Below are 17,504 nucleotides of genomic sequence, written 5' to 3' on the forward strand. Positions count from 1 at the left end.
TTATTATTAGGCCCTGAGACAGTGAATGATTGGCAGAAACATTGATTTCCATGCATTGTTAGTTTTTCTTTGAACCCAGAGTGAGTTCTGTGTTTATGCTTAGTTTTTTAATGTTTATTGTCTTTTATGTGTAACTTGTATGTTGTTCATCTATTTTAATCCACACTGTGGTTTAAAAATGTAAAGTTTATAATTATAAATAAAACTGGAGTGGAATCTTTTCAACAAACGACAGAGTGAGAATCCACTGGAACTCCATTGTTTCCATTGTGTGTGTGTGTGAGAGAGTGAGAGAGAGAGAGTGCGTGTGTGTGTGTTTGTGTGAGACAGTGTGTGAGTGAGAGTGTGTGTGTGTGTTTGTGTGAGACAGTGTGTGAGTGAGTGTGTGTGTTTGTGAGAGTATGTGTGTGTGTGTGTTTGTGAGAGTGTGCGTGTGTGCGTGTGTGTGTGTGTGTGAGAGTGAGAGAGAGAGTGCGTGTGTGTGTGTGTTTGTGTGAGACAGTGTGTGAGTGAGAGTGTGTGTGTTTGTGAGAGAGTATGTGTGTGTGTGTGTGTTTGTGAGAGTGTGCGTGTGTGCACGTGTGTGTGTGTGTGAGAGTGAGAGAGCAGGTCACAAACGTCACCTCTGATTCTTAGTTTAATCTATGCAGCTTTTTATTTTATAATAAAATAATATAATAAAAAGCTGAGTGTAGTGTTTTTTATTATTAGTTTAAAAATTAGAATTGTTTTTACAAATTAAAATTTATTTGCATATTATGAGACCCTTGGAAAATCATTATTATTAAAAATGTTTATAATTCTCATACAGATGAAAACATACAATATTAGTCTTAACGTGAGTTCATGTTTGTGTCACAGTTTCTCTGTCAGACGAGTTAGAAAACTAGAAGTTTTCTAACACACACACAGAAGTTTGTAAACACTCACTCTCTCACACCAAACCTCATAGAGAAAATCAGTGATTTTAACATCACACACACAAACACACACAGGAGTTGTTGATCCACTGTTGCCTTCATCACTAAGTTCTAATGTCTTACTTTGGAAAATTAGGCCTTTGTTCAGATTGACCTCAGTGACACAAAGTGACCACACGAGGCAGCAGCTAAAACCACTGGTTTTCTCTCTGAGGTTTGGTGCAGGGAGAGTGAGTGGTTTATAGAAGTCTGTCTCACAGTGAGATAAAGACGTGGGCATGTTCTGAAGACATCATTGATTATTAAGTCAGTCTCTGTGTTTGTATGGTTCTCAGCAGCAGGGGGCGCTCACAGCACAGTCTCTGTGTCAGGCCTCAAACAATCACACTTCACAAAAAGACGTTTCCTTTGTGGAAAAAAAAGAAAGAAATCAGTCAGATTAACAGTAGCGAGGTTCTGGTCCAGTGTCCGGGTCTCTAACAGAACCACATGTCAGCAGATTACACTGGGGTGAGCAGCAGCAGCAGCATTAGTGACTTCCTGTTGACCCCGATGATTTTTCTGTTGATGGATCCTCAGGTTCTGTTTCCCGGCAAATCTTTTCCCGCAGTGCTCACAGGCGAACGGCCGCTCCCCGGTGTGGACGCTCTGGTGCGTCTTCAAGTGACCCGACTGCGTGAAGCGTTTCCCACACTGGGCGCAACTGTACGGCCGCTCACCCGTGTGAACGCGCACGTGCGTCTCCAGGCTCCGCGACGACGTGAAGCATTTCCCGCAGTAGCTGCAGGCAAAGCGTCGGTCCCTGCAGTACCTGTTCAGGTCCAGAGGGTCCAACCTGGAGCCGCCGAGGCCCAGTGCCAACGGGAAACCTGTGGCGTTCAAGTCGGACATTTTGTCCAGCAGCGTCGGGCGGTGGTCCGGTTTAAGGAACGGATGATGAGTCATGGGCATCGCGCTCGCCAGGTTCTGACTCGACCATGAGGAGCAGAGGTCCAGCTCTGTGTCGTAATGAACGGCGCCGCCGACCTTCAGCTCCGAGGTCCCAGGACCAGAGACTGGACTTTCTCCTCCAGACCTGAGAAAGAACTGCTTCCTCACCAGAGCAGTGGGCGGAGCTTCACAGTCCGACTCCGATGCTAAATCAAACACAACGTCTGACGAGTCGCCCTCCGTGACCTCCGCAGGACCTGGAGACTCCAATGCACTGACGCGGTCTGAAGGTCTGTTACCGCCCTGATCCCACAACCTCAGATCTGAGGCGGATCTTGTCATCCCGGATGGCCCCTCCTCGCTGTTGTCCTCCGACAGCGGCGCCTCCATCCCTTCAGACAAACATCAACAAGTTTAAAACAGTGAGAAATGCTGCGTTAACCTGTCACTGTCAGCGCCCCCTGCTGCTGAGAGTCAGCCTGAAAACATGGCTGCAAAAACTGACTTTAATCACTCAACAAAAAGACTATGTCAGTTTAACTTTCTACGATATCTACGTCACATGATCACGTCTTTATCTCTGTTCATTTTCTCGATGGACTTTGGTGTGGCAGAGTGAGTGCTTTCCTGTCTAACAGTGAGATATAGACGTGAACTTGTGACGGAGATTTTTTTAACTGAGTCTTTTGTGAAGACTCAGTTAAAAGATCCCCTGTGGGCGCTCACAGCAGGTCCCTCATACAACCAGACTTAAAAAGAGAACCCTGAACTGTTGACTCTTGAATGTTCCTGTTTCGTCTGTGCTGGGGCTTTTATTTTGAAGTCTGGCATCTTTGACGCCTCCTCTCTTACCGTCCTCCTTAAGGAGCAGCTCCTCATCGTTCACCTCCTCCTTCACTGCCTCCTCCTTTATCACAACCACATCCTGGTCATGTGCCTCATCATCATCATCAGCAGCAGCAGCAGACGACGACGTCAGATCCTGAGCACAGGAAGCGATAAAGACATTTTGTAAGACCATGTTGACCTTTGACCCCCCCCACCCCCATACATGAAGAGTTCACCTGAGAGACTGTGTGAACGTGTGTGTGAGATTTAAAAAGCATTCCTGTGACATCCCATCATCATTCACTCCAAAGACAGAATGCAGCAGCTACAGAGCAGCGTGGAGATGAAGCAGTAATTTGACTGTAACGTGGTAAAAATGTCACCTCTTTGGTGGCAGAGTTCACGTCTGTCGAGGCGTCTGATGCAGAAAACCAAGTGTGATGTTTCAGGCTTGAAGGATTTGCAGTTTTCACACCGGCTCCTGACGATAAAACACATTCTGTGTGGAAAAAAAACAACAAAAAAAGCTTTGATGCATTAACAGGAAGTATAGTCACTTCACGTCTTTATCTCACTGTCAGACAGACTTTTTCCAACAGCACCAGCATAGTTACAGGATGGACGCTCACTCTCAGTGAACACATGAGTGCTACTCTCCCACACCAAACCTCAGAGAAAAGCTGTGATTTTTGCTGGCAAGGAACACAGGAGCTGCTGGTCCTCTGCTGCCTCGTGTGGTCACTTTGGGTCACTGAGCTCAATTGGAATGAGGAATTTTGAAAGCTGAAGTCATAAAATAAGACATTTGAACTTAGTGATGGAGTCAGCAGTGTGTTGTGATGTTAAAATCACTGATTTTCTCTGTGGACTTTGGTGTGGGAGAGTGAGTGGTTTACAAAACTGACATAGATGTTACTTAATATATATTTTTTGTTGAAGGGGGTTAAAAACTCACTCACTCACTCTCCCACAACGGAGTATTAGGGCCACATTGAGAAAAAAGTGTCAGACTTGGAGAATAAAGTCGTTAATTTACTAGATTAAAGTCGTAAATTAACAGTTTCTCAAGAAACAATCCAACTGATAATTAAGATTCTGGCAGGCGCAGCACCGAGGACATTTCTTTTGCACAGTAAAAAAAACATTTCTCTCGGTGCTGCGCCCGTTGACCCGTGTACTATATCTACGAGTAGACCTACGCTCGCTTCCTCTGAACTGATGCGCGTTCCCGTCAGAGACAGTCGTTTTTCGGCAAGCAGTCTCTTTTCGGCACAACATCAGCGTCGGAGACGCCGTGCTCGCCGGACCTCAAATCCTTCTGGATCCAGAATCTTAATTATCAGTCGTATTGTTTCTTGAGAAACCACAAAACCCCTCTGAATGGCCCGCTGACGCATCCACCGGTAACCCTGCAGTCGACCAGTTCCAGCCATTTCCTACTCCAGTAAAGTACTGCGGTCAAGTGAGCCGTCATTCGTCTTCGCGTGGTCAAGTGAGCCGTCATTCGTTTTTTAAGTGCGCCCCTGCAGTCGAACTTACGGTGAATACTGGGAGTCGGCTGAGAATCAGCGCTTATTATTTTCAAAATAAGACGTTACTAATACAAGGGCAATCAATCATGCTGATTTTAAGACATTGGGTCACATTGTCCAGAAGCTATTGAACTAAATATTTTCCCTAATTTATTTATATATTTACTGTACAATAACAACACATTGGCTCATAAGTTCTGACAATGGTTTACACAATTGATCTCAGGAGCATGCTGACTACTCCCTCACTCACTTTCAAACATTTTTACTGTATAAATTTTGAGAAATTAAGCATCAAAGTTGTCGTTTTTTTTACTCGGGAAAAAAATAGAAACTCCATTTTTACTGTACAATAAAATCCCTTTGGCCCATAAGTTCTGACAATGGTTGGTACAGTTGACTTCAGGAGCATGTTGATTTCTACCTCAGTCATTATCAAACATTTTTGCTGTATAAATTTTGCACTGCACATAGATGCGCTGTATGTAAATGTGAGTGAATGGGTGAATGGCAAAAGTGCAGTGTACAGCAGCTTTGAGGGTTCATCAAGACCAGAAAAGCACTATATAAATACAAACCACTTACCAGAAGAGGACAAGAAGATGCTGGCTCCCAGTCCACACGAGGCGCCTCATGTTGCGTGAGGAATTGTGATCTTGTGTTTGATTGTTAACCTCAAGTAATGCTGAGTGGCAGTTAGTTGTATGTTGGGCTTCCTAGCTTAGGAAGCCCAACTAGGGCTTAGGGCTTAGGGCTATTGAAAAAAAAAAAAAATTCTGTTTGCAGGTTACATTTGATGTATTTAGAGACACTAGGCTTAGAGATGCCGTTCCCCTTTTTCAAGTGGAGTCTCATTTTGTATTGTGTACTGAGAAAGTAACCTAGCTCTTCCTTTTGAAGAGTCCTTTTTCATTTGATTCTTGTTTTATTTGTACAGCATCTGCCCTTTTTCTGTTTGCCCATTTTGTAAATTATTATCAACTCCTTTGTGAAATAAATTATTTTACCGCATGCCACCTTGGTTATTTATTTCAATTCCCTCTTAACCAGCTGGGACGTGACACCATGTATGAAGTACAGGGCCTTGTGGGTACACAACACTTATCTCCCAAACTCCATCTGCTCTCCCAATATGCAAACAGGATAACATAATGTCAAAAGATGACACATTCACTAACACTTGAGGTAGCTTTAGTTTTCCAAGCTGCACTTAAAAGATACAAAACATAATCACAACATCAGCTGGTTTTATGAACATTTATATAAATTACATACATTTTGCACCATAATGTTTTAACTGGGGTTGTTGAGGCTTTCTAACCCCTTGCCGCACACCGAAGGTGGTGTTTCATTTCTGGCAGAGTGTGCAATTCCAGTCATCACCTTTTGCCTGCTCAAGTGTGGCAGAGTCCATGGCAAGGCACTCCACATGGAACCACCGGCAACAGGTGTCACACTGAATCTGTAAAAAGCATTCAAGTATAAATGTTAATTTTTAATCAGCATGGACCTAAGATAATCGGGCAGCCCGTGGCCAAGTGGAAAGGGAAATTCACTTGTAACCGGAGGATTGCCGGTTCAAATCCCCACCCGGCCAAAAAGCAAGGTACCCAACCCCCAATGCTCCCCGGGCGCTACTAGTGTGGCAGCCCACTGCTCCTAATTCTAGGATGGGTCAAAATGCAGAGAATTATTCCCTAAGGGGATTAATGAAGTACCTAAAAAATAAATTAATCATGATATTCTTTATTTCATAGTTGCATCTTTCAAACACATGATAAAGATATGTTTTGTCATCTTGCTCTACATATGGCGATAGCTTCACAGCCTGGTATTTAGTGTTCCAGTTATTCCACTGTGTAGAAATATATTCACACACTGTAATAAAATATATAATGGATGTGAGAAATATGGCATTACAAGGCTGACCTGACCATTGCTTTTGCATTATTCATGGAAATCACCAAGTAATTATGTCGGCTACATTCATAACAATATGTTTCATAGCATAGCTTTTGCTGACTACTTATTTATATTTGATTATTCTCTAGTTCAAAATCTTGTAATCTTGTAATCTTTGTAATCTTTGTAATCTTTGTAATCTCAAACTAATGCACACCTTTTTGTCAGAATTCTTTATAGGAAAAAATGCTTATCCTTATGGCTAGGGAGTGAAACAGGATGCTCTGCCCTTGTTCGCTGTCATTCACTTGAAAATAAGGCATACAAAATGTTCGCAAAAAAAAAACAAAAACTCACCCAGTTTGTGAAGGCAGGCCCTGGAAGTGGCGGTTTTACTGCTGCGCACATGGCACAGCTGGTGTCTGTGTTAAACACGAACATGAAGTTTAAAATATTACATTTACAACAACAACTTATTGTACCTTTAATAACAATAACAAACATCTTCCTATTACAGCGTATTGACAAACAAGTTTGTAAAGTGTTTTCGGTAATACTGTGTCACTGTAAATTTAAGATCCATTGTTACATACCTGAGGCTTGCAGAATTTTAACTGCCAACTTCTTCCTTTCCTCTGCCATCCTGCCTGGAGCTGTCCCAAATGTCATACTCGCTCTGTTGGGAAAAGCCTCCATGACTGCCTTTGCCATCTAAACAGTTAAACAAGGTTTGCATAGGTTTCCAAGTCTGCAAAATATGGCAAGTGGAATTGCATGAAAACAGAAATCGATCAAAAAATCTTAATGGATGTTGATGATTTTGATAAAGTAAGCAACATTCTTATTACCTTGACGACAATTACTCCACAGCTGGACCCATCTCTCTGGAATGGGTGTTGCAGAACATCGCCTGTCCACTTGACATTTACCCAGTCACTTTTTCCATGACACGTCCTCCTCATTTTGAAGTACTCGCTGTATCAGAGAAGTTTTGATGTGGTTAATATAATGAATACATACACATACATTACACAAGTGGTAAGAAGTCTCTTCCTACTTTGTTTGGTGTTTAGCAGGGGTGACATGTAGTTAATGTGAGGGACACTGGACAACTATTTTCTTGAATATTGCTTGTGTTGCTGTCCAGCATTTGGTTGCTATGCATACATACTTGTTCCCTATTTCTGTTCTGTAGTCCCGCCTCAAACATGTTGTTTGATACACGTTGATTACTGTAAGCCTCTTTTACAGCATTGTATCCATACTATAATTCTGAAATAAAGCAAGTCTTGCAAAAACATGAAATTGCTATAATTGTACTTGACTGGTAGAATAGCTTAATTACCGCAATCTATTTGCTGCATCGTCTGAGTCCGCCTGCTCAGTTGTGCTGCGTGCGGGATCGACCAGATAGACAGAAGTCTCTGCAGCATTGATGTACTGTAAACAAAACAGAAAATATGATTTTATTTTATTATATTACTAATGACATCCAAAGGAGAATTGAAGGCAGTTATTAGTTATGAATTAATGACCTACCAGAAACTTCCAGTGAGTATCACTGATGTTAACAAATGACACAATGGCCTTATATTTGTCAAAGTCAATCTGTAACAAAATCCAAAATCACTAAATAATTAATAAGTATTTTCTGCTATGAATGAATTAATGAATGAGAGGCTCTTTGGAATATGATAGAACATTTGAGAAAAATATCTTTCTTTCACATGGAACATCGTCCTCACACACACACACTACTATACTCACTGATACATGATACATGATAGCAACGATGTGTGCAAAAATAATAGTCTGCCTGAAGTGAACTTGAATTATTATTTTCTGATTGGCTTTGAAAGAAATAACAGGATGTTACTGTGCCACCTCCTTAAATAAGACCTATTATCCCGAAATTGAAGAAAGTGCGGGTAAGGGGAGCAGAGGATATAGTAGTGTGTGTAACAGTGTGCCAGTGTAGGTATAATAGTGTGTGAGATAGAGATAGAGTATGATGTTACATGTGAGAGCAAGACTGAAATATTTCTCAAATGGCCTGTCATAATGGAATACACATACACACGCACACATATGCTAACTTGTACAACTTGTAAACAATTGTCAATCATACTTTTGTACTTTGTTTCTGTACCTGATACAAATATTACCTTAGACAAACTGTGTCGCCTTACATCCTCTCTCTTGCCAAAGAGGATCACCCCAGCCACATAGTGGCTTAGAATGTAAATGGTGCTTCCCAAATTCAGTTTAGTGGCAGTGTGGTGAAGGAGGCTTTCAATGACCTTCAGAGAATTAAACACATAACAAAACGTGAGAGGTCATACATTAATTTAAAATTCATAAAATATGATTCTCATGGATAACTGTTCATCTTCTCTGTTATGTATAAAACAAAAAACAAAAAAAGACAATTAAATCACATACTTTAAGTCTGTAATCCAAATGAAAATTCAAAGGTAGCTACATTACAAGGGCCTGTCATTGCTGTTTGCTGCTTTAATTGTAAGTGTTTCAGTTTTTTTAATGAAAGGACTTACCTCGCCTACAAGCCACTGGTGAGGCTTTAGTGTTCTAAACTCACTGTGGTGAATTACAAAGTTGTGCCCGATAATTTGAGAGGGCACCACAGAAACGACCACTTCGGTGTCACTTTTTCTCCACAGTTGTGTGACCTGCCAATCACAAAAAGCAATTACTTATTTTTGTGCTAGGAAAAACTCCTTTCTACGTGTGTTTTTTCTAAAATAAAATACATTTAAAACATGAAATGGGGTTAGCGAAAAAACATCATGTCGCAATGGTCGCAAGTTCGATTCCACCCCTCGCTTATTGTACTCAATTCCATTGTAAGTCGCTTTGGATAAAAGCGTCTGCTAAATGACATGTAATGTAATGATTGATAAATATAACATTAGAGAGTGTTGGACATACTTGGGTCACTGACTGATACAAATGGAGGTTGTTTTTTGCCTTGTGGACTCTATGGATAGAAGTAGCAGTGTCATCATAGTCTTTAAAGTACATATTGCAATCAATTGCAATTCATCATCTCATAAGATGCTTTTATAAGTTTTTGCCTCAACAAATTACCTGAGATGGAGAACGATTTTCCGATGTTTTGGAATTTTTTCTGTCCAATGTTCTCTAAAATAAACAGATACACCAGATTTATTTTGTACTTTCCACTTATGGCATTCCAGTCTCTCAAAAAAACTTACCTTATTCTTCTGTTGTTTGAAGACAAAAGGCTTGGACAGTTTCGACACATACACCCCTCTTTTTTTTTGTCTTCTATTCTTCCACCGTTCCACGTCCACCCGATGTGTCTAAGGTTAATCAACAAAATAATACTGTTAATGTCAAATTAATTTAATAGTATAGTACTGAAGCACAATATTGCATTCTTTCATGTCATGCCATCACATTAAATTTAACAATCAAAAAATCAAAAAAGTTGTTCTGTATGTGACTTCGAATGGAAAATACTCTTGAATATGAATTTACTCTGAGCATTTCATTTGGGTGGGGTTTGCTTAGAGTATTTATGATCAATATATGAACTTCTTACCTTCTTCTTTCTCCTTTTGGAGTCGGCATACTCCCTCAGTAGGGCCTTGAGAGTGACTTTATAAGTATCACCGAGGAGTAATTTACTCCACAGGGCAGCCTGAGGAAGAAAGTACCGCATCAAGGTTGGGATGAAAGTCGGACAATAGTAGTTGTTTTCATCACCTTCCTGGTCAAGGTCTTCCCTCTTAATCACCTCTTCAAAATGTTGTAGAAATCGTGTCGGTCCTATGTCATTCTAGAAAAACATTATATAAAACTGTAAGACTTTTTCTGAAATTATAAAGAGTACAGGGAGGGTGCCTCACCAGAGTAGCTGACAAAGGAAGGTGTGGAAATATGATGTTTTTCACACATCAGATGACAGTAAGACTAAAACAAGATGCTGCATCTCAATGGGCTATCCTAAATAAATTGAAATTTAAATGGTAAATGGCACTTTTACACTGTTTGTCACATTCACCCTAACCAACACACATTCATACAGTCCCAATGACACGTTGGGGGGCAAGTGTGGGTTCAGTGTCTTGCCCAAGGACAACCTTCTGGTTAGTGGGGGATCCACTCTACCTCCCGAGCTACAGTTGCTCGTGAACAAATTATTTTGGCAAAGTTGACAGCTCAAAATGCCCTTAGACACTGCAAGATTCTGACCCAAAAACAGCTGATTAATGGGATACTAAAACATGTCATCCAGCCACCTTTTTTCTGATCAGCTTTTTTTTGGGTTTGGGTCTGTTCACAACTGCTTATTACCTGTAGCCTATCTGTCTCCAGTGTTAAGCACTTTAAAGCTTGAATTTAAAAAGCCAAATGTGTCTGAAGTTTCAAATTTCTGAGTAATGAACAGCAAAAAGTTACATCCAACCCAATAATGTAATATTTACAGTAAAGAGAAATATACCTCAAAGTCCAGGTTGCTGTCTGTATAGTCCTCAGGACATGGTCCTCCTTTGGTGAGCTGCATTTGGAGATTTCAAAAATGCTTTTCTACTTTTTCTCCACTGTGGGAACTGGAGAAGACCACGTTGGTACTGATGACAAGTTCATCCAGTTCCCTCAATGTTGATGCTTGGGTCATCAGTCCAAACACATGCATTGCCAACTTGTAATGTTTGGAGGCACTACAAAGGAAAATTACAAAATCAGTTTACTTAGGCATCTGTGGAGGATGGGAAGACCGATGGCATCATCCTTTGCTTGTCCAGTCACGATCAAGAAATACCTGCAGAGGAGTTCCAGCAGACTCACTCCACAGAAATTCGATGAAAGTGACTGTAGGAGGACCACTGAGCCGTCACAAATGAACATAACCGGCCTGGTTTTGGCTTTTGGGCCATGTTGTCTGATTACAGACAACATGGCCCAAAAGCAGATGCAAAGAAGACTCAATGTCTTCTTTGCATCTGTCAAAGAAGACATTGAGTGTTTTGAGACTAAACAGCATTACACTTTTGGGGTGAAGGCCGACTTTCTGGATTATCCTTTCATTAGGATCTTCCTCTTCTTCTTTCAGCATCCTCTGCAGGCTGATTATATCATTTTTATGCCGCCTTCTTTTAACCTTTTGGCTCCACGACACAGTTTTCATCACACCCGTAGCAGGGACCTGGTCCCTGCAACCTGATGCCATGACAGTGTCATCAAGCCTTGCAAGGCTCTCAAGGAAGACACTCCTGGGCATTTTTGTTGAAAGGGTTTGAGACAGGGCATCCCTTTCCTTGCCTCGCACTGGCCGTTTTTTCAGCTGGTCCCATCGGTGGCACACGAAACTACCACGGAACTTCACAATGGCTTTCAGGGATGACTCCTCTTGGACTATGACATCCACCTCTACCGGGCAGTCATCGAAGAGGCAGTAGCCCGAACACACAAAGACTGGACCACTTCTTCTAGAGCTGATGGATTTGACTCTGTGTCCTTGGAATCCAAAACTGCAAAGTGGATGTATGCTTTTAATACCGTTTGCCATTACTGATGTCCAGTTCATTGTTTTGATGTTGTGTCTTCCGAAGGTTTGTCCAATCTTTGCGGTCAATAAAGAAAAAACAAGGCGGGGGTGGCAATTTCGTCATCAGATGTATATTCTTCATCCGAAGAGACTGATCCGATCTGCAAATAACAAGAACTATTAAAATCTAATATTTTTTCTGGAATATGGTTTACAGTTTACATAGAATGTACAATAATGTAATTGACTCAGCTATTTTTCATGTGTTGTTGGACCCTGCTCCACGCTTTCTAGTCAGGCTACTCAGTGATTGAACTCTAGTGTTACCTGTGCAGGACTTGGGGTCATGCCATCATGAGAGGGCGTAGGGCCAGGAGTGTCTTCACTCGCATCAGTGTCAGGTGACACCACAGACTGGGCTGTACTATTGGCAGCCACCACATTTTTCTAGAGGGAGATCAAACTGTCAGTCCACATAGCACTCTACAAGAAACAAGTAGACTCAGAGGCCATAATCCTTTGTAACAAATATTAGAGTTTCAGGAAATCCACATGCAACATGGGCCACTGACCAGGTGAAGACCACTAATGACCATACAACATTTTGAAATTATATGAACTATGAATTTTACAATTTAAAGCTTCGTATCCACAGTCTTTTATAAATGTCAAAGTGATAAATGTGAAACCATTACCTTTTTGTGTCTGAGATACCCGTTCTTGAGCCATGTCCTGTTAGTCTTGACATTAGAAATTCCAATGTCTTTGCAGACTTCACCCCAGAATGTATCCTGATCAATTTCTGCCTCATGACCAACAGATATTGCTGAGGCATGAAGTCTGTCTATAACAGGAACAATTTCCTCAACGCTTTTTGCAATTTTTCTGGACTGGAAACAAGAAGAGAATATGTTATTTCAACACATCATATGATGAGCTAGAACATTTTTAGATGCATTATAGGCCTACTGGTGTTGTCCAGTAAAGAGACGTTCTTAAGGACTTCAGACAGCTCTACAGGCTTGGTCAGTCGGCCTGGACTACTGGTCCTGTAAGTGTCTTGCCTCAGCTGCCAGTCAGAGTGTGTGAGGCTCTGGCGCACTGCAGGTTTGTAACAACGGCCGAGGGAGACAGCCCAGTGTCACTTGTGTGTTGCCATGTCTGAATCGATTTTGTGTGACTTGATCATTGGCATTGACCATGGTGCTGAAATAGCCAAGTGGCACTGTGGTGAGATGACAGTAGGCAGCTGACCATTAACAAATCCATGGTGTTGACCATGGTGCTGAAATAACCAAAGGCTGAAAGGGCCCACTAAAGGTTCACGTCACCTCTGCAATGAGCCACTGGCTCAGCACCTGTCTTAATAGGAGCTGTGTAGCACCGTAGTGCTGAAAAAACAAAAATGCTAGGCGAACTGATTGTCGTATCCAAAAAATGTTTTATCAGCGCATAAATCACACTATGAAAATCTTCACATCCAGAAACGATATAAAGAAGGATTCACACACACATCATTTATTATTTATCAGAAAATGAAAACATTTATAAATTTAAAGTGAGCCTACTTTACGATGGTCCTCACTTACCTTTCCAAATGCAGAGAAGACAAAGACACTAAAGTGAAGAAAAGACAAAGTTATTGTGTTAGGTTATGGTAACTTAACCTAACAGGTCTGCTGTTGATTGTAAGGTCTGCCTGTCATCCTCCTGTGTCAATCATTGGTCTGCAGGCAGATCATATCAGTCCAGTGGTAGACTGGACATCGAGAGTACCAGGATATTTCCGAGTGAGCCGGAGTCTAGCGGGGCCGGTCAACGCAATAGGCCTATATATACAGTATATTTATATGTATATATGTATATGTATATGTATACACACACATATATATATACACATACACATATACATATACACATATACACACACATATATATACATATATACACATATATATATACATATATACACATATATATATATATATATATATATATATATATATATATACTTATTTTATTTATTGCTAAATGACATGTAATGTAAAAATTAAAATACTGGCATTTTGAGTAGGCTAATAGTGTTTTAAGGGGATCATAATAGCTGTACATCTAGTTTGTACTGATTGTCTGTAGAATAACCCTAGAAGTGGTCATAACGTTTTGTATTGTCTTTTTTTATATATATAATATTTTGTTTGTTTTTTATCTTGACATTTTCCTCAGTTTTTTCACTTTATTCAGTTGAACTGGGAACGAAAAATACGTGCTTCCGGTATGCTCGCTTTTATTTTGAAAGGCTTCGAATCAACTACTGGTCCTGACAGTGCAGGAGACCTCACAGTGCAGGTCTACAGCCAGACCCCTCTCGCGGTAACTGTGGCTCGGCGGTATATGAAGCTATATTTAAGAGGCTAAATAACATAGCGCGTTCGGGTATAACCTCGCATGGCTATGTGATATATATATTTCTTTCTTTTCTATTTCATTCTTTATTTATTTATTTATTTATTACTGTATGTAACATTACTCCGTCCAGTAACCTATTAACAAAATACCTTATTCTGGCATGTGCACTGATTAAAATAATTAATAGATAACCTGTTGTTCACACTCTGCTACAGCTAATAGCTATAGACTAATTGGCTAATTAACCTCGCCATGTGTGCTACAGCACAAATATTAGTCTTGGTCCTAACCCTACAATTTACAATTAATATATGAATTTCAGAATCCCATGTCAATTTAGCCAAGTAGCCTTGGAAAATATGTGAAAGGCCCACTTACCCTTGTCTTGCAGCCATTCTTCCAACCAAGTGCAGAGACTTTTCACGTGGGACTGCACAATTGCTTAAAGCAGTGGTCTCAAACTTGCGGCCTGGGGGTCACATGTGGCCCTCCAAACAATATCAATTTGTAACTGTTGTTGTTTTTGTTTAAATGAATAGATTTATCATAAATATGTTTTATTTTGTAATGATCAAATCCACTCCAACTTTACTTGTAAAGCACTTTAAAACAAACACTGTGGACAAAGGTGCTGTACAGACTAAGTACTATTATATTATTATTATTATTATCATTATTATTATTATTATAATAAGTAAAAGACGGAAAAGCTCACACGAGGCAATAAAGTAATTATAAAAAAGGTTATATACGGCATATTGATATATAATTTTGAGCTCATACCGTCCACCGCAACTGTTGCTTTCCCAAAAAAGTTGTAGAGTAAAAAAGAGACAACTTTGATGCTTAATTTCTCAAAATTTATACGGTAAAAATGTTTGAAAGTGAGTGAGGGAGTAGTCAACATGCTCCTGAAGTCAACTGTACCAACCATTGTCAGAACTCATGGGCCAAAGTGACTTTATTGTACAGTAAAAATGGAGTTTACAACTTTTTTCCGAGTAAAAAAAGAGACAACTTTGATGCTTAATATCTCAAAATTTATACAGTAAAAATGTTTGATAGTGAGTGAGGGAGTAGTCAACATGCTCCTGAGGTCAACTGTACCAACCATTGTCAGAACTTATGGGCCAAAGTAATTTTATTGTACAGTAAAAATTGAGTTTTAAGACTTTTTCCAAGTCAAAAAACGACAACCTTGATGCTTAATATCTCAAAAATGATACAGTAAAACTGTTTGATAACGACTGAGGTAGTAGTCAACATGCTCCTGAGGTCAACTGTACCAACCATTGTCAGAACTTATGGGCCAAAGTAATTTTATTGTACAGTAAAAACGGAGTTTTCAGCCTTTTTCTGAGTCAAAAAAAGAGACAACTTTGATGCTTAATTTCTCAAAAATTATACAGTAAAAATAGTTGATAATGAGTGAGAAAGTAGTCAGCATGCTCCTGAGATCAATTGTGTAAACCATTGTCAGAACTTATGAGCCAATGTGTTGTTATTGTACAGTCAGTCAGTCATCATCTAACCGCTTAATCCTCCACCAGAGGGTCGCGGGGGGTGCTGTGCCAATCTCAGCTACATCGGGCGATAGGCGGGGTACACCCTGGACAGTTCGCCAGTCCATCGCAGGGCCACACACAACTAGAGACAAACAACCATTCACTCTCACACTCACTCCTATGGTCAATTTAGAGTGTCCAATTTACCTAATCCCCACATTGCATGTTTTTGGACTGTGGGAGGAAGCCGGAGAACCCGGAGAGAACCCACGCACACACGGGGAGAACATGCAAACTCCATGCAGAAAGGCCCTTGTTCCAACCGGGGCTCGAAATAAATTAGGGAACATATTTAGTTCAGTAGCTTTTGGACAATGTGACCCAATGTCTTAAAATCAGCATGATTGATTGCCCTTGTATTAGTAACGTATTTTTTTGAAAACCGGAAGTGATCGCGCCGGTATCAAACTAGCGCTGATTCTCAGCCGACTCCCAGCTTTCACCGTAAGTTCGACTGCAGGGGCGCACTTAAAATACGAATGACGGCTCACTTGACCACGCGAAGACGAACGACGGCTCACTTGACCGCAGTACAAAACCAGCGATTTTCTCCAAGTCCGTCTTGTTCTTTCTGCGGAAAACATGCATTTTCTTGCATATTCTTTCAACTTTCAACTCTCCTCTTCTAAAACAACAGGTTAGAATATTACGACTCTTAATTTACGTTAACATCTTAAATAATCTTGTTAATTAACGACTTTAATCTCGTTAATTAACGACTTTATCCTCGAAGTGTGTGATTTTCTTTTTCTCAACGTGGCCCTAATACGCCGTCATACTCTCCCACACCAAAGTTCGTAGAGAAAATCCTGTATATTTGTATTGCTCCGTTTTTGCTTTTTTAAATGAGTTTTTTCTAATTACTCACCACTTAGATTAACCTCCTTACAACGATAAATGAATGCATCATATCGGCTTGAAATTGATCATCACATCACGTGACGATCGTTTTTTTTTCCACTTCTCATTATCAACAACCTCCATGTTCCCATCAGTTCACCGTGGCCACCTCTTCCACGCTGCTCACTCACAGTAAACGAAAAAGTGTACAAAACGTGCAGTTAGCGTATTTAAACGTTTGCCGAATTTATATTGACTCTACAAGCGAGCCGCTGGATGACGGAGGGATTAAAAATATCGCATACATTTTAAATTCACTCGTGATTCATCTTTAAATAAACATGTTCTCAATAAGGTTTAGTTTGGAGTGGCAGTTACCGGAGCACAGAGTGAAAAAGAAGGACCTCTGATACCGCCGGTAAAAGGTCCGGAAACTCACCGACGGTGAAGTCCATCATCCCCCCGCCGACATCTGCCTCCGGCCCGCTGTCGTCCTGCATCGCGCCGCCTCCCCGGTGTCCCCGAGCAAGGATGGTCTCGACCGCCCGCAGCTTCCTCCTCAGCGCCTCGTTCTCGCTGCGGCTACGGGAAACCTCCAGCTGCAGCACCGCATAGTTGTCCTCCACCACCGCACAGATCTCCGCCACCGCCGCTTTGGACAGCGCCTCCATGACGGACGTCAACTGAGCGTGAAACGCCTGGTAAACCGTCATGATGAGCGGCCGTGAAACGACGACAAGCAGCGGGCGCGTGTCGTCACAGTGACATCGGTGGATGTCCTGGAGTAGTGGAGAAGAGCGGGAGAGGAGCGGGGAGCCGCCGCGGTGACCGAGCTGAGTGTCCGGTGCGGAGACCCGGAGATGAGGACGCTCGCTTCGCTGTTGTTTTTTTGTTTCTCCTCCACGAGCGCGTAGACAAGCCACTTCCGTAACGTTACTTCCAAAATAAAAGCACAGGGGGGGATCACGTCGTGGTGCGTTCAAGTGCGTCTTGAAAAACAATCCATTAACTGCAGATTATGTTATTTATCACAATAAAACCA

At 41.2% G+C, this 17,504-nt stretch overlaps 1 protein-coding gene across 9 annotated transcripts; it reads right to left on the bottom strand.

Annotated features, from left to right (window-relative positions):
- Positions 1 to 725: 725 nt before the first annotated feature.
- Positions 726 to 16,945, bottom strand: LOC122769683. Of its 9 annotated transcripts, XM_044026445.1 has the most exons (19): positions 16,902 to 16,945; positions 13,238 to 13,265; positions 12,344 to 12,538; positions 11,976 to 12,095; positions 10,602 to 11,809; positions 9,699 to 9,935; positions 9,349 to 9,456; positions 9,221 to 9,274; positions 8,668 to 8,802; positions 8,278 to 8,412; positions 7,652 to 7,720; positions 7,458 to 7,552; positions 6,961 to 7,087; positions 6,706 to 6,823; positions 6,470 to 6,534; positions 5,594 to 5,672; positions 3,062 to 3,177; positions 2,703 to 2,832; positions 726 to 2,242 (listed from the first exon to the last, which is right to left on the bottom strand). In XM_044026445.1, exons 5-19 carry the CDS (start codon positions 10,662 to 10,664, stop codon positions 1,413 to 1,415), a joined length of 2,361 nt encoding a protein of 786 aa, XP_043882380.1. In that variant the 5' UTR covers positions 10,665 to 11,809; positions 11,976 to 12,095; positions 12,344 to 12,538; positions 13,238 to 13,265; positions 16,902 to 16,945; the 3' UTR covers positions 726 to 1,412. The 9 variants fall into 9 exon arrangements, with proteins under 9 accessions (XP_043882380.1, XP_043882361.1, XP_043882352.1 ...); XM_044026426.1 differs by lacking the exon at positions 16,902 to 16,945 and having other exon boundaries at positions 12,618 to 13,526; XM_044026417.1 differs by lacking the exon at positions 16,902 to 16,945 and having other exon boundaries at positions 10,602 to 10,821; positions 11,148 to 11,809; positions 12,344 to 13,526.
- Between the last annotated feature and the right edge of the window lie 559 nt (positions 16,946 to 17,504).

This window comes from Solea senegalensis, linkage group LG1, assembly GCF_019176455.1.
Source record: "Solea senegalensis isolate Sse05_10M linkage group LG1, IFAPA_SoseM_1, whole genome shotgun sequence".
Classification (NCBI taxonomy): domain Eukaryota; kingdom Metazoa; phylum Chordata; class Actinopteri; order Pleuronectiformes; family Soleidae; genus Solea; species Solea senegalensis.

Coding starts and splice junctions, on each gene's coding strand:
- LOC122769683 (XM_044026445.1), bottom strand. CDS start 10,664: ATGCAGCTCACCAAAGGAGGACCATGTCCTGAGGACTATACAGACAGC. Junction 8,803..9,220: donor AAAATCGTTCTCCATCTCAG/GTAATTTGTTGA, acceptor TGTGATTGGCAG/GTCACACAACTGTGGAGAAA. Junction 2,243..2,702: donor GCTGCTCCTTAAGGAGGACG/GTAAGAGAGGAG, acceptor GTTTGTCTGAAG/GGATGGAGGCGCCGCTGTCG.